General features: G+C 36.9%; 1 protein-coding gene across 4 annotated transcripts in view; it reads right to left on the bottom strand.

The window, feature by feature from the left end:
• The window catches only part of ATG5 (autophagy related 5), a 124,535-nt gene that overhangs the window by 53,861 nt on the left and 50,354 nt on the right, over positions 1 to 20,320 (bottom strand). For 3 of the 4 annotated variants that reach the window (XM_059176972.1, XM_059176971.1, XM_059176973.1), the window contains one exon: positions 116 to 210. In XM_059176972.1, coding sequence (XP_059032955.1) covers positions 116 to 210 — 95 coding nt within the window. The remainder of the gene's footprint in view (positions 1 to 115; positions 211 to 20,320) is intronic. The other variant, XM_059176974.1, reaches the window with a different exon arrangement.

Below are 20,320 nucleotides of genomic sequence, written 5' to 3'. Positions count from 1 at the left end.
ATACCCTTCAGTTACTATGCAAATTTAAAGAGTTTTGGACTACACCACACTACTTCAAGAAGTAAGATGTCTGAGGCATTCACAAGTTGTTACTGTTAAAAATGTCACTTCCTACCTGATATATTCTAAAAGGGATATAACGAAATCCATTTTCTTCTGCAGGATATTCCATGAGTTTCCGGTTGATGGCCCAAAACTGGTCAAATCTATCTGTAATGATAAATAATCTGTTATTAAAAATGAACATTTTAAATAATTTTTAATAATAACATTTTAATGTTAAAACCTCACATGAAGAAATGAAAGTTGTTAAACATTCTCTTTGAAGTTTTTGAAAAAGCTTCATTTATATATTTTTTCTTAAACTTCTCTTTCCATAACTAAACATAAAGCAAAATATAAAATATATTTTTCTACATTATTGCTTCCTCTTCCTAGGAATCTACATATACATTTCATCTCATAAGAGAAACCCTGAACAGATGACTACTTGTGTCATCAAGGCAAAAAACATCAGCAATGAATGTCTAGATTCCTTATCCTATTCCTACGTCTAAACAAGAAAAAGCTTCAAGTGATCTAAGTTTTAACCAGAACTTACTTAAGGAAACAAAAACACCAAATACAATAAACATTAGACAGTAAAGAGGACAAAATTACAGGAAAAGGTTTGAAGAAACTGTGGAACTGACACTTAAGCAATAACTGTCAATTGTATCTTAAGCTCAGTGATTAAATAACTCCTTTATAAGTTTTTCAGGCTCAGTTTAAGAAAAACCACTTTACTGAGATATAATTCATATACCGTAAAATTAACCCTCTTATTTTTTTTGATTCACCCTTTTAAAAGTGTAAAACTCACTGTTTTTTTAAGTATATTTAGTACTACACAACCACCGGCAGTATCTAATTTTGAATACTTTCATCCTCTCAATTAATAGTTATCCCTTTTTCCTCTCCTCTTATCCCCCTAGAAATCACTAATCTTTATTCCAGATACTTCACATAAATGGAATAATACATTATGTGACTTTTGTACCTAATTTTTTTTTCCTTAGCTTGTTTCCAAGGTCCATTCAAGTTTTAGCATGTCTCAGATTTCATTCATTTTTATGGACAAATAATATTTCTTTGTATGGAGATAAATTTTTTTGTTTTGTTCACCCATACATTAATTCTTGGAGATTCAGGTTGTTTCTAGTTTTTGGCCATTATGAATAATGCTACTATAAATATTCACATATAAACTTCTGTGTTGGATGTGTATCTTCAATTTTCTTGGGAATAAACCTAGGAGTAGAACTACTGATTTATATGATAACTGTTTAACTGCCATATGGTAACTATGTTTTCAGACACTGCCATCTGTTTTCCAAAGAGGCTGCAACCCTTTACATTCCCATGAGCAATGTATGAGGGTTCCAATTTGTCCATATCCATGTCTACGCTTGTTATCGCCCATCTTTACCTTTTCTTTTCTTTTTTTTTTTTTTTTAAAGATTTGCCTATTTAAGAGAAAGAGTGTGCATGAGTGGGGGGCGGGGAGAGCATCCTCAAGCAGACTCCTCACCAAGTGCAGAGACCAAAATGGGGCTTGATCCCAGGACCCCAAGATCAGAACCTGAGCTGAAATCAAGAGTCAGCGGCTTCACCAACTGTGCCACCCACGTGTCTCTTCACCACCCTTTTATTAGAGTCACACCAGTGGGTCTGAAATGTTATCTACTTTTTTTTTTTTTTTTTTTTTTAAGACGTATGTGTTTGAGAGAGAGCAAGTGAGTGAGTGCTCTAGAGTGGGGGAAGGAGCAGAGAACCTCCAGAAGACTCTGCCCTGAGCATGGAGCCCCAGGTGAGGCTTGACTCAGGACCCTGAGATCCTGACCTGAGCTGAAATCTAAAGCAGCTGGATGCCCAACAGACTGAACCACCCCCCGCCACTTATGGTTTTGACTTGCATTTCTCTAATGAATAATTATGCTGAGCATAATTTCATTTGTTTACTGGCCACTTACATATTTATTTTGGAGACATGCCTATTAAATCCTTTGTTCCCTTTCTAAGTGGGTTGTTTGTCTTTTTTACTGTTGAGTTGTAAGGTTTTTTTTTTTTGAAATGTATTCTGGCTACAAGCGCCTTACTGATAAATCTATGCAAATATTTTTTCCCATTCTGTTGTCTTTTCCCTTAAGATTTTATTTATTTATTTGACAGAGAGATCACAGGTAGGCAGAGAGGCAAGCGAAGGGGGGAGGGGGAAGCAGGCTCCCCTCTGAGCAGACAGACTGATGCAGGGCTGGATCCTAGGACCATAGAGAGATCATGACCTGAGCCGAAGGCAGAGGCTTAACCCACTGAGTCACCTTTTGACTTACGCAGAATCCTACTTTAAAATTATTTTTTACAGTCAAAACTTTAGGTCAGAATCAAGTCTCTGTAAAGTACATGAACAGCACCAGAATTTCAGATCAGCCTGGTATTAAAGCACATTCTCTACTACTAGACAGAACTCATTTCAATCCAAACTACTACCAGTATGCTGATACTGTTTCAGTCATTGTAATTATATAAAAGAATACAGTTTAGTTGTTTTCTTTTCTTCTATCCCTGTCCTAGAAGACTGTGACGGTCTCTAGAACTTCTCTAGTCTCATTCTCAATTTCAGTCTGGGAGTTCATACTGTAACAGAACTAGTAGGATAGGTAACTCAGAATCCAGTTAGTCTAATGTAATTTCCCAGATGACAACGAAGGCCTAGGTTGTTATGAGTTTCATGAAGAAATAAGACCAAACTCTCAGTCTTCTGATTCAAGGCCCACAACCGTTTCAACAGTTGCAACCACAAAATAGCACCTTAATGCTAAGAGTAGCTCCTTTGACCACAGTCCTTTCATATATGAATCAATTATTCTTTCAATGCTTTTTAAAAAAGTATCTATCATCAAATATCAAGCAAGAATGTGATAGCCAAATAAAATGATTCTTCATGATATCTGAAATTTTACTCACTGCCTTATCATCAAATCTCTAGTATCTACCAAAGTGCATGCATAACAACTTTAAACAATTTTTTATTTATTTATTTGACACAGAGACACAGAGAGAGAGAGATCACAAGTAGGCAAAAAGACAGGCAGCAAGAGAAGGAGAAGCAGGCTCCCTGCTGAGCAGAAAGCCCAATGAGGGGCTTGATCCCAAGGCTGAAGCTTAACCCACTGAGCCACCCAGGCAACCCCATAACATACACTCTTAAAGAATGAACAAGAGAATACTACATACATATTTTTTTGGAAAACATTTTGCGTTCTAAATCTAGGTATGCAACTTTAAAATAAGTAGGTGACTAGAAACAAATCAATTGCAAACTGACTAATTCACTTACAGATGAAATAAAGAGGTTCAACTGAAAATACCTATTCCAAAAACAAAACTTTATAATTCTCAAAGAAACCCTCTTTTATTAAAATAGCATTTGCTAAAAACCACATGCCAATCTTTATTACAAGAGTGATTTAGATTGTTTTTAACTGAGTGTTTTTTAAAACCCTGGCTCTTCACCAGGAGAGACTTTTGCTCACCAGTGGGTCTGGAGACATTTTTGGCAGTCACAGCTGTTTATGTGTGATATGAGTATCCAGTGAGTAGAGGCCAGGGATGCTGCTAAACATACTACAATGCACTGGACAGCTCCCCACAGCCAAGACTTAGCTGACCCAAAGTGTCAGTAGGGCTGTCTGAAGGAAGATCCGATCCCTTCCTAAACACTGAATCAAAAACATACTGATTTCTTACACCAAGAATCAAGAATACTCTGAATATGACTATGTTGTTATTATAATTAAGTCATAAAAATTATTTTCATGAAAGCAATACCTACAAGTAAAAGAAGCTAAAAAAAGCATAATCGTCTTTAGCTATTCGTTTTTTAAACTATACTTACATATATATCAATTTCAAGAACTTTCACATTAACTTAGTTCTAAATCTAAAACAGAACTAAGTAGGAGAAAATTAAAACTAGCGGACACTTAGTTTATTTGAAGAATTTAAGAAGGGAAGATAACTTAAATCCTTCTTGCCAGAGCCAAAAATAGTATGACTGATAAGTTGGTTTCTGTTTTTTAAACTTAGCTTATTCATTTAAGAAGGCTACAAAATGAAGAATCACACAACTGAAGGACTCCCTTATAGAAAGTGAAACTATTTTTTTAATAAAGATATTAAAAATAGAATTCCTCAAGATCCTGGTGGCCACCAACTTTTCTTTCTCATTGCTGAATTAAGGTTTTATACTGGTCTTAGAAATTTTTTAAAATTCAGGAAAAAACATTTTTAAAAATCAACTATTTCGAGGCTCTTGGGTGGCTCAGTGGGTTAAGCCTCTGCCTTCAGCACGGGTCGTGATCCCAGGGTCCTGGGATCGAGCCCCACATCGGGCTCTCTGCTCGGCAGGGAGCCTGCTTCCTCCTCTCTCTCTGCCTGCCTCTCTGCCTACTTGTGATCTCTCTCCCTCTGTCAAATCAATAAATAAAAATCTTTAAAAAAAAATCAACTATTTCCCTAAGAAGCTTAAAAAATAAAGTTTTCTATTCTTTGTTACTCACATGGGAAAAAATTGCGAGAAAAAGGTTGCAATTTTAAATAATATATCTGTTTTTCCACTTAAGCTTTATGAGTTAAGAACTCAAGGCAAAATAAATTTTAACATTCCAATGTCACAAATAATACGTGTGTCTGAGAGCTCCCTGGGAGACGCGGAGGACATCTAAGGGACTGCAGAGACTGCTGTTTAGCTTCAGTTCGGCAATGTGGCTTTGCCGGCTGGGACCCCCCAGCTATAGGAAAGGAGGCAGCCTCCACATACACACTCTGTCCACCTCCTAATCTTCTAAGATCTTTGATGTCAAAAAGAACAGATTTACAGCATCCTGAATAAGTATCAGCACACAAAACACAGAATTTAAGCTTTTCTTTGAAGAGAAGAGCAAACAGTTAAAAATCATAGCTTCTGAAAATTTTGCATTTATCAACAATATTATTCGAATCAGTACTACAATCGGCCTTGTAATACATGTAGTGTTTTGGCCAGAGACTTTCAAAATACATAGCAGAAGGTATGTCCAAGTATACACCTATTTGAATTAATTTCTTTATATGTAATATGTAAACATCATTGTAAAGCAAAACAAAAAAAAAAAAAATAAATTATTTGATAGGCTGCCAAAGGCAGGTGTGTTAAACAGGTAGGGGCCCTGTATCTTCAAACTCATTTGTCTTCTAAGTCAAGTTGTTATTAAGAGAATCCTAGGTTAATAGGGTGTTCAGCTGAACCATGACAGGGAATAAACTCTATGTGGCAACATAGCACTGTTCTTGGATGCTGCCCAACAAACTACACCCACGCATTTCCATGAGGTTTAAAGCACTGAGCTCCCATCTGGTGGTGGGGGGGTGCAGACCAAAGCAAAGAAGCCTTGGGGAGGCCTCGGGGCCCCCTGAGAATTCATCATGAAGACAGAAGATGGGAGGACCAGAGGGCTGGCCTCTGCATTAAGGCTGAGAGGAGTGCCAGTCTTAAAGAAGGCTAATCCCTAATTCCGCATGTAAACACTCATCTTGGCAGGAGGATTGTACCCTAGGGAATTTGTCCTTTGAATGAATCAAAAGAGTAATAAAACCTGGATCTCAGGCAAATTTCCACCTGGGCTATCAATTGTCTCAATAAACTGAGCGATGACATTTGCTCCTTTGCCCTACAATAGAAGTGCTACTGCCTGGAAAACTAACATCAAGGAAAGTAATCAATACAAATACATATTTGGGGTGTAATTTATTCTCTCTGTATTCACCACCACAACTTCTCATAAGCACCGTCAGCTCTCACTGAACCACTGTGACAGCCTAAATGGACTCTGTCCTTCCACTTGTATCCCTGCAACAGAACATTTAGAATGGTCTTCCAAAACATAAGTCAAATCGTATCATTAGTAATTTTCTACAGGTTTCTAATGGGCCATAAGGAAAAATGCTTTATGATGTACTTTAGCAATATGGTTTCAGAAGTACTGGAGTAGTTACTTAAAAATCCACTGCACTTCCTTACTTCCTGTAACACGGGCAGACTCCCTGCCCAAACTGCGGATGAACAACCAAAATGTCTCTCTCTCACCCTCTGGGAACGCAGGTGCTCCTGAAGTCCTCTGAGATCTCACTGCCCATCAAGCTGTTTACTTACTAAGCTCCAAGTCATATGCTTTCTGTCTTCTCTCCCTAGAAAACACCAAGCTTGTTCTCTTGCTTTGAATCGTTGCTTTTCTTATCTTCCCAGAGCTTCTCCTTTCTCATCATTCAAGTCACAACAGACGTAGCAGCACCTCCTCAGAGAAGATCCCCTTAACTCAAACTGAGGCACTGTTCTATTTTCTATCTAGACATTTTTAGTTATTTGAAATTACCCAATTCACATGTCAAATTATTTCCTGTCTCTCTCCCCCAACTAAACATAGTTTCCATGAGGGCAAGGCCTTTGTCTTCAGTCCTAGAAAGCTCCTGGCACAAAGCAGATGCCCAATCAATGTTTAAATGACTAAATAATGACATGACTGACTAGTTTAGGGAAATGGGGAACAACAAAAAGAAGGAATCCCAAATGTAGCATGGCATGGTGGGAAAAGAAGATGCTCTAGAACCATACCGCCTTGGTCTGCTTCCTAGCTTTGCCATTTAATTGCCGCCAGAGTTTGAGCAAGATACTTTTAAACTTTGTGTTCCAATTTCCTATAAATGGAACTGCCTGTAAAATGAAGATATTAATAGTACATATTCACAGTCATTGGAAGAAATAAATTAGTTAATACATGCAAAATACACCAGTATCTGGCACAAAGTAAGTACTACACAAATGATCTTAGGCTGCCTCAGAGTCAACAAGAGAAGACACTGAGCTTCCAGATTCAGCAAATGTAACTGTCAAAACCAGTATGGGAAAGTGGTTCTGCCAAAACCTCATCATCACAAGACTGCTGGAGCATTCAGTCTGGCCAAGGGCCACAGAGCTTGCACCACTCACATGCAATTCTGTGTGAATGCTGCCTCCTGGAGTTATGCAACTGAGTAGCCTTCATTAACCAGGTGGGAAGCTTGAGAGCCATAACACAATCCAGCTGCAACACTTTACCAAATTCCCCTCATGTCCCCTTTTGCTTCCTCCAACCATTTCAACTACCAGAAGCCCTCCCCTCTCATGCTGTGGGAACAGTTTAGTTACATTTACCTTCCATCAATTTTGACTGCATTAACCTCCAGAAAAGAGGAAATGAAATGGTGAAATGGTGGGGGCAGGAATGGTCGTCCAAGAACACCTAGGCCAACATCTGAATCCTCAAGTCTTGGCAGGCTCATCTGAGTTCTACCTCTACTATCTTTAAGGAAGATCTAATAACAATTTCTTCTCAACTCCTCCCTCTCCTAACATGTCTTCAGATATTACAACAGAGGGGATAAGCATGGTGGTGAAAAAAATGAGGTTTCTCGTTGATCTGGGAAGATGAGAGGCTCAGAACGGTTATACTTTAAAGCACAGGTCTATAAACAGAGCCAGTAAAAGCTGGTTACCTTATAAATGGTTTAAAAAGCATTGCTGGAAACTTAAAACTAATCTTAGTAGGAATTTGAAAAAGCAGACTGTAAGTTTTAATTTCAACATCACAATAAACCATAAGCAAGTTACAACATCTCTAATGTCAATCCCAGTAATTGACTTTATTTTTACATAGACACAATAACTGTATCTCAGCCAATTAAGAAAAGTTAATTTCAAATTTATTTTGAAACTGGGCCAATAATTACATAAAAGAGCCTCAAAATTCAAAAATTTCATGATGCTAAAAAAAAACTATTCTATGTGTTCCTGTTAAAATTAAAAAAAAAAAAGATCTTCAATTATAAATCAGTCTTCATTTAATCTAAAAGATGATCTTTAAAGTAGCTTGTTTCCCAAATAGAGATTTACAGATTTATAGCACAGTGGTGGGCCAAGACTAATTAACTGCTTCCCCGTGTAAATTACCTGTAGATTTATAACCAATAATCTGATTTATTACCTTTCAAAGCTACTGTAAATTGAGAAAATGTTTTTCTTCTTAGACTAAATTACAGTTTATCACTTTCCTAAAATCAGAGGGATAGAAACAAATTCAATAAGTAATCAAGCTCATTTTCACTTCAGAAGGCACAACAGAATTCTAAGACCAAAAAAAATCTATTTTAATTTTTGAAAGATTGACAGAGGAAAAAAAATATACTCCATTATATTCACTGTATCTTTGCAATGTGTACCATGCAGGATATTCTGTCTATTCTAAAAGGAACCCTGCATGCTTTTGATGAGAAAATCCCACTAATACTCACTGACAAATAACAAAAGCTTTAAAAACTGGGGAGTGGGGTGTACTGGGGGGGGCCCCAGTGGTCAGGAGACACCATGTACAGTGCAACATTCCTCAGCTTTAGGTGCTCACTTGGATCACCTGAGGAGTTTACAAAAAGACAAACATCAGGGACCCACTTCAGACCAATTATCTCAGCTGCCCTGACAACTGTACTTTTTAGAAATTTCCAGATGATTCTAATATGTAGCCAGAGTTAATAACCCTCGGATGTAATGGGAAAACACAACCATTTTAAAATCAGAGATCTAAGTTCAAATTCGTGTCCCATCTCTTACTAGCTCTGTGAGCTCATTTCCTTGTTTCCAAAGTTGATGATGTTTATCTAATTCATGTGAGACACTACTGAGATAACACATATAAAAATATCCAGGCCTAGGACATCACAAGACTTTAGTAAATGTAATATAATTCCAGATAAATTCGCTTCTATTTCAAACCCATCTAACCTCTCCATGGTAAGTACATGTAAAGTATCCCTTTACAAAAAGTTCCCCCATTTGCAAATGGTTCATACTATGAATCTCCAGTTTCATTCTAAGGAAGGAAGAGGGCAGAAAGGGTAAAAAGAGCTGACAGAATAGTGTGCTCAAACAAGTTTTTACTTTGTAGGATCTGCATAGAGTTAAATCTATCAAACTATTTATTGGCTTTGTTTTACGTACCTAATAAGTACTGGGAGCTGTAGAGAATTAAAAAATAAAAACAAAATAAAACAAGTACATGAGAGGTTCTTTCCCTCACTTAATATATAGTTGGGAGAAGATGAACTGACATACATAAAATTATCACAATTTCTAATAGATCTGATTTGTCCTTGATCTTGCACCGGCAGTGAGTGCTTAATGGTTCAAGCCCTCTCCACCCAACCCCCATCTCTTCAAATGGCAGATAACCAAGCAACAGATGCTTAAGTAAAATATTAGGCTGGTAAAGAAACGGTATTATACAAAAAAAAATACAAATACACTGAAGTGAAGCTAGAGTGAAAAGTTGCGGGTTCTGATTATAGTAAGACCTCAGAGGTGGGTTTCATTAGTAGTAACATACTTGTACAGAACTTAGCTATTTTTAACATCCTATATGGGTTTCACATTGTTTGATTTTCATAGCAACTTACTAAATAGCTATCCTCATTATACATAGGAGGGAACGGAGGTGCAAAGCAGGTAAAACATGTACCTGACACCACTGGGCCAGTAGACTCTCAGGGATACAATACCATATGTATCACAGGGAACTTTCAGCTGTATTTCTATGAATAAAAACACTGCTTGCTTGGAAAAACTCCAAGTTGAGTCAATTCAGTGACCTATAATTAACAGGAATCTGGGAAACTAATTATGAATGGGATGTTCATATTTTCAAAAACTCCAGAGTTCTGTACTTCAAAATTCATGGTAGTGTCAGGTATAATAGTTGAACAAATCTTGTCTCCTTTCACAGTTGTGGATGACAAAACCGAACACTTAGCAGTGGATGCTGCAAAAACAAATATTATTTGCTTCAACACATTCATCAACACAATTTTTCAATGAGAACAAGGAGAAATGCACTGTGATAACAGATGGAAAACATCACTCAGTTAGGAACTACCTCCTAAAAGAAGACAAGAACAAAAATGACCGAAACTGGAACATCCAATCATAGTTCATTTTTAGCTAAAAGGATTATTCAGGTGGCATTTACTGAAAAATTAATTTATTGTAACTCATTACAAAACAAGGTTGATTCTTAAAATTATATACACACCTCAAAAAATAGGGCCCGTCTAACATTTTATAAATTACATTTTATTATTTCCTATAATGAGTTTATTTTGGACTAAATACTATGATTTTAAACTGTAATCAGTAGCTTTTAGTGATAAGTGATATACACAATGTAACATACAAGGTAAAAAATTTAATCAGGATTTCTAAGAATCCTAAGGGTAAACCTGAAAATATTATTAATATTTGAAATTATTCTACCAGTATTTCTCAACTGCCAATTTATAAATCAAATACCTAAATCTCACAGAATATTCTTTTGAGTGTAGTAACACCTCATAAAATAAGTTATTATGAAAATACTGGTGACAAAACTTCTAAATGTAAAGCCTTTCCCCTTAACTCGGTAAGGCTATGGAAACTATCTTCTCTTCCCACTTCCTAAATATTAGATTTCCACTGACGTCCCCTCTTCCACCCCACCCCTTCCTTATATTTTCAGTGGACAAATATCAATACAATACTTTTTAACTCGCAAAAAAATATGTAGTAGATGTTTTCATAGAGTTTTATAATCCTACATAAAATAATTTCACCTTGAAATACCTGGAAAGTCAATGCAGGTTAATACCATAATACCTGTTGGGGAAAAAATCCAAATAGTATATTTAAAACCAGGAAGCTAGCTTAAGAAAAAGAGCCATAAAACCTTGAAGTTTAGCTTTCAGCGTAGCTTTTAGTAACTTAAAATGAAGTCATTTTTGGCCAAATCTTTTATTAAATTAACTTCAATTAAAAATGCTGTTTCGGATATTTTACTGATATCCTTCTACTGGGAAAGAAATAGTCTAGATGTCAAAAAAACAAAACAAAACAAAACACCAAAAAAACCCCAGAAATCAAGGATAGCTTGGATCCTAAAGGCAACCAGTGGCAAGTAATGCTTCTTATTTAAAAAGCCATTTTGGGGCGCCTGGGTGGCTCAGTGGGTTAAGCCGCTGCCTTCGGCTCAGGTCATGATCTCAGGGTCCTGGGATCGAGTCCCGCATCGGGCTCTCTGCTCAGCAGGGAGCCTGCTTCCCTCTCTCTCTCTCTGCCTGCCTCTCCATCTACTTGTGATTTCTCTCTGTCAAATAAATAAATAAAATCTTTAAAAAAAAAAAAAAAAAAAAAAAAAAAAAAAATAAAAAGCCATTTTGAAGGTAATAATCAAAACTTGACTGAACACACTACATCTTAGATGAACAAATTTATTTATTTTGCACTCATTCTTTCATGAGCAATTTCTTTTCTAGTTTTTGTGTTAAAATCTTGCAACTCTCAATGCTAATTTTTTCACATAAAAGAATTTCTGAATCTTTTACAGTTTCTAATGTGATACAAGAGACGAGACATGCAATGAATAATAAATTAGCAATGCTATAGAGCCATACTCACTTCTTTGGTTCAAGAAAGGACTAAATCATTAATACACAGAATTCTAACATCCAAAACTCATTACCACAGCCACTAATCCAAACAGGTCAGCACAGGCAGAAACAGAGTAAACAGAATGTCATAGGGGATGGGGGTGGGAGTGTGGGGGAGAAGGAGCTTGAAACTCTGAAATCTTCAATAAAGTAATTTCTAGGTCTTTGTTAAAAAGTGCATGGAAGAGGTATTTGGGAATAGGTAACACACTGGTTGGCATTATTTACAAACTGTTCAACAAAAATCTAACTATCTGGCCATTCAGACCCTAAAAAGATAATGAAGGAATGGGTCAGAGATGAGGTCAAATTAAAAGAGAGGTAAGAGAGAGGGAAAGAAGTGCTAAGATATGCAGAATGACATCAAATGCCCCAGAGAACTGGAGAGGAAGATGGAAAGAAATGAAAGAGGGAAAAGGAAAATTATAGAAAACACGTGTCTCTTTAAAAATGTAAGCATAATTAGTCTCACTGAAATGACAGCATGCTATTGATTCGTCATTCAATAATCACTACAGCAAAAGTACAATAATTGCCATCCAGAAACAATTATGGCTAAGTGTTATAATAAGAAGTTCACATGGCTAGGTTTACAGATAAGAAGAGGCTAGGTTTAAATAACTCTTAATTCATTTACATGCCAAACTCATTTTGTTCCAAATACACCCTAAATGAGTCCCTGTAACAACATCCTAGTTCTCAAGGGTAGGACTGATGAAATGGAAGAGAAACTTCGTAAATGGGCTGGCCCAGTCGACAGACGTTCAAACCTATCTTGCAGGGCGGCTCCAGCGACAATGATAACTCATGTGAAGTGCCCAGCACAGAAACTGGGTATTCAATAAGTGATCCCTGCTACTCTAGAGGAGAAGCAGTTTACCCCATTACCTCTGTATCACTTCTCTCGAGAGCAGTGGTTTTCAAATGGGTCAGTTTGTCCCTAGCGGGCTATTTTGCAATGTCTGGAGATATTTTTTAATGTCATGTTAGAGAGTGGGGAGTAGTGTGCTACTGGCATCTAGTGAGTGGGTACAAAGACCAGGAATGCTCCCAAACATCCCACAATGCACAAGGTGCACAATGCTCCCTCCCTGCCACTGCCCCAACACCAAAGAATTACTCACTCCAAAATATCTATATTGCTGAGGTTGAGAAATCCGCTCCAGAGAACTGAAGTTTTCAAACTTTAGTGTATCTCAATCACCTGGAAGGCTTATGGAACCATAAAGTTGCTGGGACCTTTTGCTGGGACCTTTTGCTGAGACCCTTTGCTGGGACCCCTGAGTTTGTGATTCAGTTGGTTTAGGGTACACTGCTAATCTGTTCCTACATCATGCTGATACTTCTGACCCAACTGTCTATACTTTGAGAAATGGTACTCTTAAGAAAAGTAATGAGCAAATGGACAAAACAAAACAAAACAAAAATTGGGAAAATAAGTACCTCTGAGGTTTTCTGTTCTCTTAAATCAAGAAATTCTTAAGTTTCAAAACAAAATATTCATTTAAAAACAAATTAAGTTAAACTACAAATGCATATATACCTGTAATGTGTAATTTTCTTTTTTTAAAGAGGAACTGTTTTATAAATTTAAATAGTAATGACAGGCCATGACTCCAACAGTGAAAGTCATTTATGAAACAGATATTTGCTTGCATTTCCTCTATAGAGTGGAAGAAAAGCTTCTTAAACTCTCCCACACTGACTTTATGGGGAAAAAATGACAGTATGTTAGGAGGAATAAATTTTAAGAAAGTTTTTTAACTGGATCAAATATAAATAAAAGATATGATGAAGCAGTCATTTTACCATAGATGGTCTGAAATTAAAAGGACATTACAAATCAAATCTTCATGTTCCTATAACACTAAAAATTCACTGAAAGTATTTTCAACTATTAATCCGAGTTTAAGACAATCAACTTAGTTATACAGATGTATACACATATCAACTGCATCTCATATGCAATATATATTCCCTACCACTGGTGAACTCTGGGACATACAACCATTCACTGTTATTAATGGACTCTTTCCAATGAACTTATGTTAGGATAATGTGTAGCATATTATGAAATAACTGTCTAAATGTTTTCACCAAGTTTTACTGTCCATGATGTTCACTGCCAAGTCTACCCAAAGAACTGTAAGAGGCTATGATCCAAATTATTACCAAATTTACTTATTCATTTAAATCATGTAATTTCATGAGCAATCTTTCTCCAGAAGTCTAACAAAGTATTTGTATAGCTTTACATTAAAACACAAATACATAAACTATTCAGATTTCCATCATTATTTTTAATTACAGAAAGTAGAACACAGAGACTGATTTAAAAGACGTAATATAGGAGAGTAAAATGCTCGTCTGTTCCACAGTAAAATTCAACCGAATGCTTAAGCAGGTTAATGATTTGCTTTAAGCAACTTTCTTATAAAGTAGTAGATTCCTGGATGCCACACACACAGCTTTAACTCACCTTCTTGTATTGCAGGCAAAATAATGGAAATGACTAAGTCAGCACAGTGGGTATAAAGAACCACCAAACATCAGGAATATATGGAATTGCTCCATATTTCACTGCCTTATATCACTGGGAACATTAACCGTCATATCCTTAAAGATGTACTTATAAAATAATATATAAATTATATATTATACATATATATATTATAAATAATATATAATAAAGATGTACTTATAAAAGTAAACCAGTATGAAATTAGAAGCTGCAGCATTCAATTCAAATTTATCAAGCCACCTCCATCTACTGACACACAGTCACAATACTTAACTCTAGCAATCCCTCTCTACCTTGCAATTTATCTCTACATCAGTGTCTCAGAGACATCTCAAACTTTCAGCCTCAAAGTTGACCTTCTCAATGGCTTTCTTCCCCAACCCAAACCTATTCTCCATCTAGTTATTTCATATCACAGTACTAAGCAGCACCATCCATCTAGATGTCCCAGCTGGAATCCAGAAATTATTCTTTCCCCTTTTTTCACCCTAAACTTATAGCCAACCTAGTAATAGATTCTGTCTGTTCTACCTCCAGAACAAACCCCAAATTTAGTGAATTTTCTCCATCTCTAACCATCATCACCCTAGAGGCCACCATCATCTGATACCTGGACCTACTGCTGTGGCCTCTCCAATTCCCTTCGAGGCTCCATTCTCCATTCAGAAAACAATGCTCTTACATCATTTTTGCATCTCATCGCTCTTGCTTAAAAATTCTCCAAAGGCTTCCCATTGCACTTAACATCTGAATTATTTTCATTGGCCTATATCAGCTAGCTCTTTCCCATCTCTCCAATCTCATCTCATGTCACCCTTCCCTCTTGGTCACTATTTTCCAAGACACAGTGGCCTTCTTTTGGTTCCTTAAAACATACCAAACTCTTTGTTGCTTCATGTCCTTGAAGCACGTTATTCCCTTAAATGATTGGTTCTCTCCCATCCTTAAGATTTCAGGTTAAATATTACCTCTTCAAAGAGGTCTTCCTTAACCACCTTAATATAAATAGGTCCAATCCCTCCTTGTAGCTATTCTTAACACTTTGTTTATTATTTTTGAAATAGTGTAAAAGCAACTATTAAAAGGATGCTTTATGTCCCAGGAGACTTATGAAAAAAACTAGATTTTTTTATATCTAGTGTAATTTTTGCTACAAAGAATGTTAAAAAAAAAGTGAGGCTATAAAGGTAGAGGGAAAATATGACAGGAAGACTAGAGAAGAAGAGGGATCCTAGAAAAATAAAACAAAACAAAAACCTTACGTTATCTTTAACTTAAAAAGCTGTAAACAGGATTAGATTCTTCGAAACTGCATAGCATTCTCCTACCTCAAGGCTTTGCCCTTATTGTTCCTTCTCCTAGGAAGGTATTAACCCTACATAAACACATAGTGCTACTTCAGATCTATACTTAATGTCACAAAATCAGTGAGACCTTCCATGACCATTCTATTTAAAATAGCAATGCCCTATCCAGTAGAGTTCTTTCTCATATTTCCTTGCTTTACTTCTCTCCCACAGCACTTATTATCATGTGACACATAGAAATATTTTATACATATAAATATACAGATATACTAGATACACATATATACAGAGATAGACACACACACACACACACACCTCCCACATTTATCTGTTCTCCCTCTCGCCCACACTAATTTTGGTTGCATAAGGGTATGAATTTCAGTCTGTTCCGTTCACTGCTTTAACTCCAGCATAGATTCAGTAATAGTAACTAAATGAATTCAATGAATTAACATTAAAATGACACCCATAAAACACGACCAAGTTTTATCAGGAATGTGATAGTTAATGGGTCAACTTGACTTGTCATGGAATGCCCAGATTAAACATTATTTCTGGGAAAGACTGTAAGAGTGTTTCCAGATGAGATTAGTAACTGAATAGGTGAACCTTCAGTAGACTGTCCACCTTGATGTGGGTGGGCATCACCTAATCAGTTGAGGACCTAAACAGAACAAAAGGCAGGGGAAGGAAGAAGGAATTCAGTCTTTTCCTGCCCACGTATTGAGCTGAGACAACTCATTTCATCTTCTCACGCCATTAGACTGGAATTTATACCACTGGCTCCTCTGGTTTCTCAGGACTTCTATCTCAGATTGAATTACATGACTGGCTTTCTTAGATTTCCAGCTTGTAGAAGGCAAATCATGGTACTTCTAAGCTCCCACAATCATATGAGCCAATTTCCCATAATAAATCTCTTTTTCTGTATATATCTTTTTTTTTTAAAAAAAGATTTTATTCATTTGGCAGAGAGAGAGAGAGAGAAAGAAAGACAGCGAGAGAGGGAACACAGGCAGGGGGAGTGGAAGAGGGAGAAGCAGACTTCCCACCAAGAAGGGAGCCTGATGCAGGGCTCGATCCCAGAACACGGGGATCATGGCCCGAGCCGAAGGCAGATAGATGCCCAACGACTTAGCCACCCAGGCGCCCCTATGTATATATTCTTGAAACTGGTTCTCTGGAGAACCCTAATACAAGGAACATGTTAAGAGTAGCAGGAAGAAAAAAAAAAAAAGAAAAAAAAAAAGAGTAGCAGGAAGGCCAACGCCAACCCCAAGATGAGGCTTATTAAAAAATCAGAAAGGCAAAATGAACTTCCTAAACAATGTTTGGCAAAGAAAGAAAACATGGAAAACATTATTGGGGAAGACAGTATCATAAGAGAGAGAGAAAGCTCAACTACTGGACTTCTGTTTAGCTTCCATCTTCTCCAACACAGAATGATCTTCAAAAAATAAAGTGAAAAAATGCAGCTGAAATAAAAATCCCTCAATAGGCTCAGAAATAACATAGCTACTCTGCTTTTGTAGGTATGCTGCTTTAAGTTAATACATAAAGGGGAATTACTTCTCAAGACATTAAAAGAACTAAAAGGATTATAAAGCCCAAACCAAAAATTTTATGAAACAATGGAGAACGGGAGAGGTGGTTGAGGTAAGGAGACAGGCAAATGTTTCAACTTAAAAGTATGAGTGGATGTTATCAACCAGTAAGCCTGATGTCAACTGTAAGCAAAATTTTGTTTTTCAGCATTCAGAAAGCAAAACAGTATTAGCAGAAATCAGGTGACATTTAAAAAGTATGGCATCAAAGTGACCTACATTCCCTTTTATAACAGCATTAAGGAGGGGTGATGGCTGGCTCAGTTGGTAGAGGGTAAGACTCTTGATCCTCTCGTGATCTTGGGGTTGTAGGCTCAAGCACCACGGTGGGTGTAGAGATTACTTAAAAATAAAATCTTTAAAAAAATTTTTAATTGTACTAAGGGACTGGGCATTAAAAAGTAGTATCTTAAATGTAACAAAACAGCAAATATCTACTTTTGGATAATATGTGTAAGCTGCATAAAACTAGTTAGGCGCACTCACTAGTTTCTGCAACATCTGGGAATCAACTTTGACAGTTCTTATTCTATTACTTGTTACAGTCAACCAAATACTCAGTCTTAACAATTCTGTATCTCAAATACTTCTCAAATCCACCTACTCCTCTCTATCCTCAAGGCCATCATTTATAAACAATTGCCATGTCTCACCTAACCACTGGAATGGACTCCTAGTGGTCTTTTAATTCCATGTTTGCTCTCTTTGAATTCACTAACCATACTGCATTCAAAGAGATGCCTTTAAAAAGAAAATCTGACTCTGTCATATTATTGCTTAAAATCTTTCAGTGGTCCCCTATCTATCCCACCTCCATTCCTGGGGATTAAGTTCAATATCATTAAAATAGCCTATAAAGCCCTGGATAGATAGGGTCTCATTCTAATTTGCACCGCCAGGCCTAATTTGTACTGTTTGCGACTTTCCACTCTCAATCTTGATCACCATGCTTTAGTGAGAGTGGTCTCCTCTAAGCTCTCAGAAGCTCTTTTCTGCTTCTCTGCCTCACCCAGATCATTCCCTATGCCTGGAACACTTTCATCACAACCACCCTGCTCTCTATCCCTTCTTCCTTCCTCTACAACCCCAGCTATAAATGTAATAATTACTTAGAGGCTATCTGTTTAATGTCTGGTTCCCCTAGTAGACTGTAAACTCTGAAGGAAGGGCTATGCCTGTCACGTGCACCCCAGTGGCCCCTGTGCCTGGCAGATTCTTGCAACTGACTGAACCAAACTACCAGGATCTGGACACAACTCTCCTATAATGAATGTTGTTTCCAAGACGTGATTAAATATCAGAGTATAAAATCTATGAAGGAATAAATCTATAAGCAATACTGGTGGCACTGGATGAAAGAAAATAATTCCCATAAACCCAGAGTGGGGGAGGGGTAAGAAATAATAGATGAAAGACGACTGGCCACATATTGCTAACTGCTGAGACTGGGTGACACATAGTGGGGCTTCATTATACTTTTCTCTCCGCTCTTATTTATACAGTGGAGGCTCAGTGTTCTCATGACTGGTAAAAATCTTCCTTTTCTTTTCTTTCTTTTTTTTTTTTTTTTTTTTAAAGATTTTAAAGATTTCTCTCTCAGGCAGAGAAAGAGTGTGGGAAGGCTCCCTGCTGAGCAGAGAGCCTGATGCAGGACTCGATCCCAGGACCCTGAGATCATAACCTGAGCTGAAGACAGAGCCACCCAGGTGCCCCTAAAAATCTTTTGGTAAAGACAAACAGGGTGCCTGGGTGGCTCAGTCCTTGAGCATCTGCCTTCAACCCGCATCAGCCTCCCGGCTCATCAGGAAGCCTGCTTCTCCCTCTCTCACTCCCTCTCTTGCGTTCCCTCTCTCGCTGTGTCTCTGTCAAATAAACTAATTAATTAATTAATTAAAAAAAAAAAGACAAACAGAAAGCTTATCAAATAGTGACCTTTCATACAGAAAAAAGGTTGAAGGTTCTACTTAGGAACCTCCTTCCATACCACCTACATCTAGAACAGTATCTGACACTGTAACAAAATCACAGAAACTGAAGCTTCAAGATACAGAGCTGAGTCTTAAAATCTCTTCTCTCTCTGTTTTAGTACTCCTTCTATGATACCACACTTATTTCTGGAAAGTTATCTTTCACTTAAGTCCTGCTTCAAGGGGACAGGGAGAGGGAGAGCGCAAAAGGGAGAGGGAATAAGGGAACAGGGAAATGGGAAAAGGTAAGAGGAAGGCGGGAAGGGAAGGAAGAAAGAGGGAGCAAGGGGAGAGAGCGATTATCAACAGTAATTCTTCTTCCAAGAAATCCTTTGGAATCAGTTGAAAATATCTAATCATAAGAATGCAGGTCTATGGGATCACCACTTTATAATCCTTGAATGCAAGTCTGAGGAAGTCTTAGCACATTCATTTATAAGGAACTCCAGCTCACAGAGCAAAGTGATCTGACAGACCACACAACTGATATGAGTTAAATATTAGATCCTTCTTAGACCAACACATTGTCAGTCCAATACTGAATCTACTATATGCAATTGATAAAAACAAAGCAATGCAATTACAACCCTACTGTCTTTATCATACAAGCTTCCAAAGAGATAAAACCATTACGATTATCTTTTATATCACCTAGCAAACAGAAGTATTTTCAAAATATTATGACTTGTTATAAAAAATCACCCTTCACTTATCACTTTCCTCTTAGAAACCAATTTTATGCTAAAATGGTACACTACCAAATAACTGAGGGACTAGGGATTTATTTAATGCTATCTTTTTTAGTATACTCAAAAAAACCAAGGCTAAAAACTAAGTCATTTATTATGTTAAAAATATTTTTTAGAGATTTCTTTAAATCTCTTGTTTATAAGAAAAACAGCCCATTGACATTTAATAGAAAAGAGCCTGCACGTGTAGTGGTAACAGCCTCAGAAATGATAAAAATGCTACTTTCTTTTCTTTTTTGTGGTCATTAACTTGGTTTCACAGGGAGCTTAAATACTTTTATATCTAAAATGAAAACCCATAAAAAACACTGAAAGGCACAGTATGTCTTAAATGAGTTTTCTTGGTTTCAAAAGTTTTTCTTATTTCTCTTTCACACAGATCTGAAAAATTAAAATTAGCATATGAAAGTATTCAAAAACTGTTTAAATTGTTTAGTTGTTACGATCTACAGGTGCAGTTCTGAATGAAATACATTTACCATCTGCTATGCCTAAACTCTGACCAATTTACAATTAGACAAACCAAAAGGTGAAGTATCTTTGCATT

Source organism: Mustela lutreola, chromosome 6 (genome assembly GCF_030435805.1).
Source record: "Mustela lutreola isolate mMusLut2 chromosome 6, mMusLut2.pri, whole genome shotgun sequence".
NCBI classification, from domain to species: domain Eukaryota; kingdom Metazoa; phylum Chordata; class Mammalia; order Carnivora; family Mustelidae; genus Mustela; species Mustela lutreola.
This window is presented reverse-complemented; position numbering and strand designations above follow the sequence as displayed.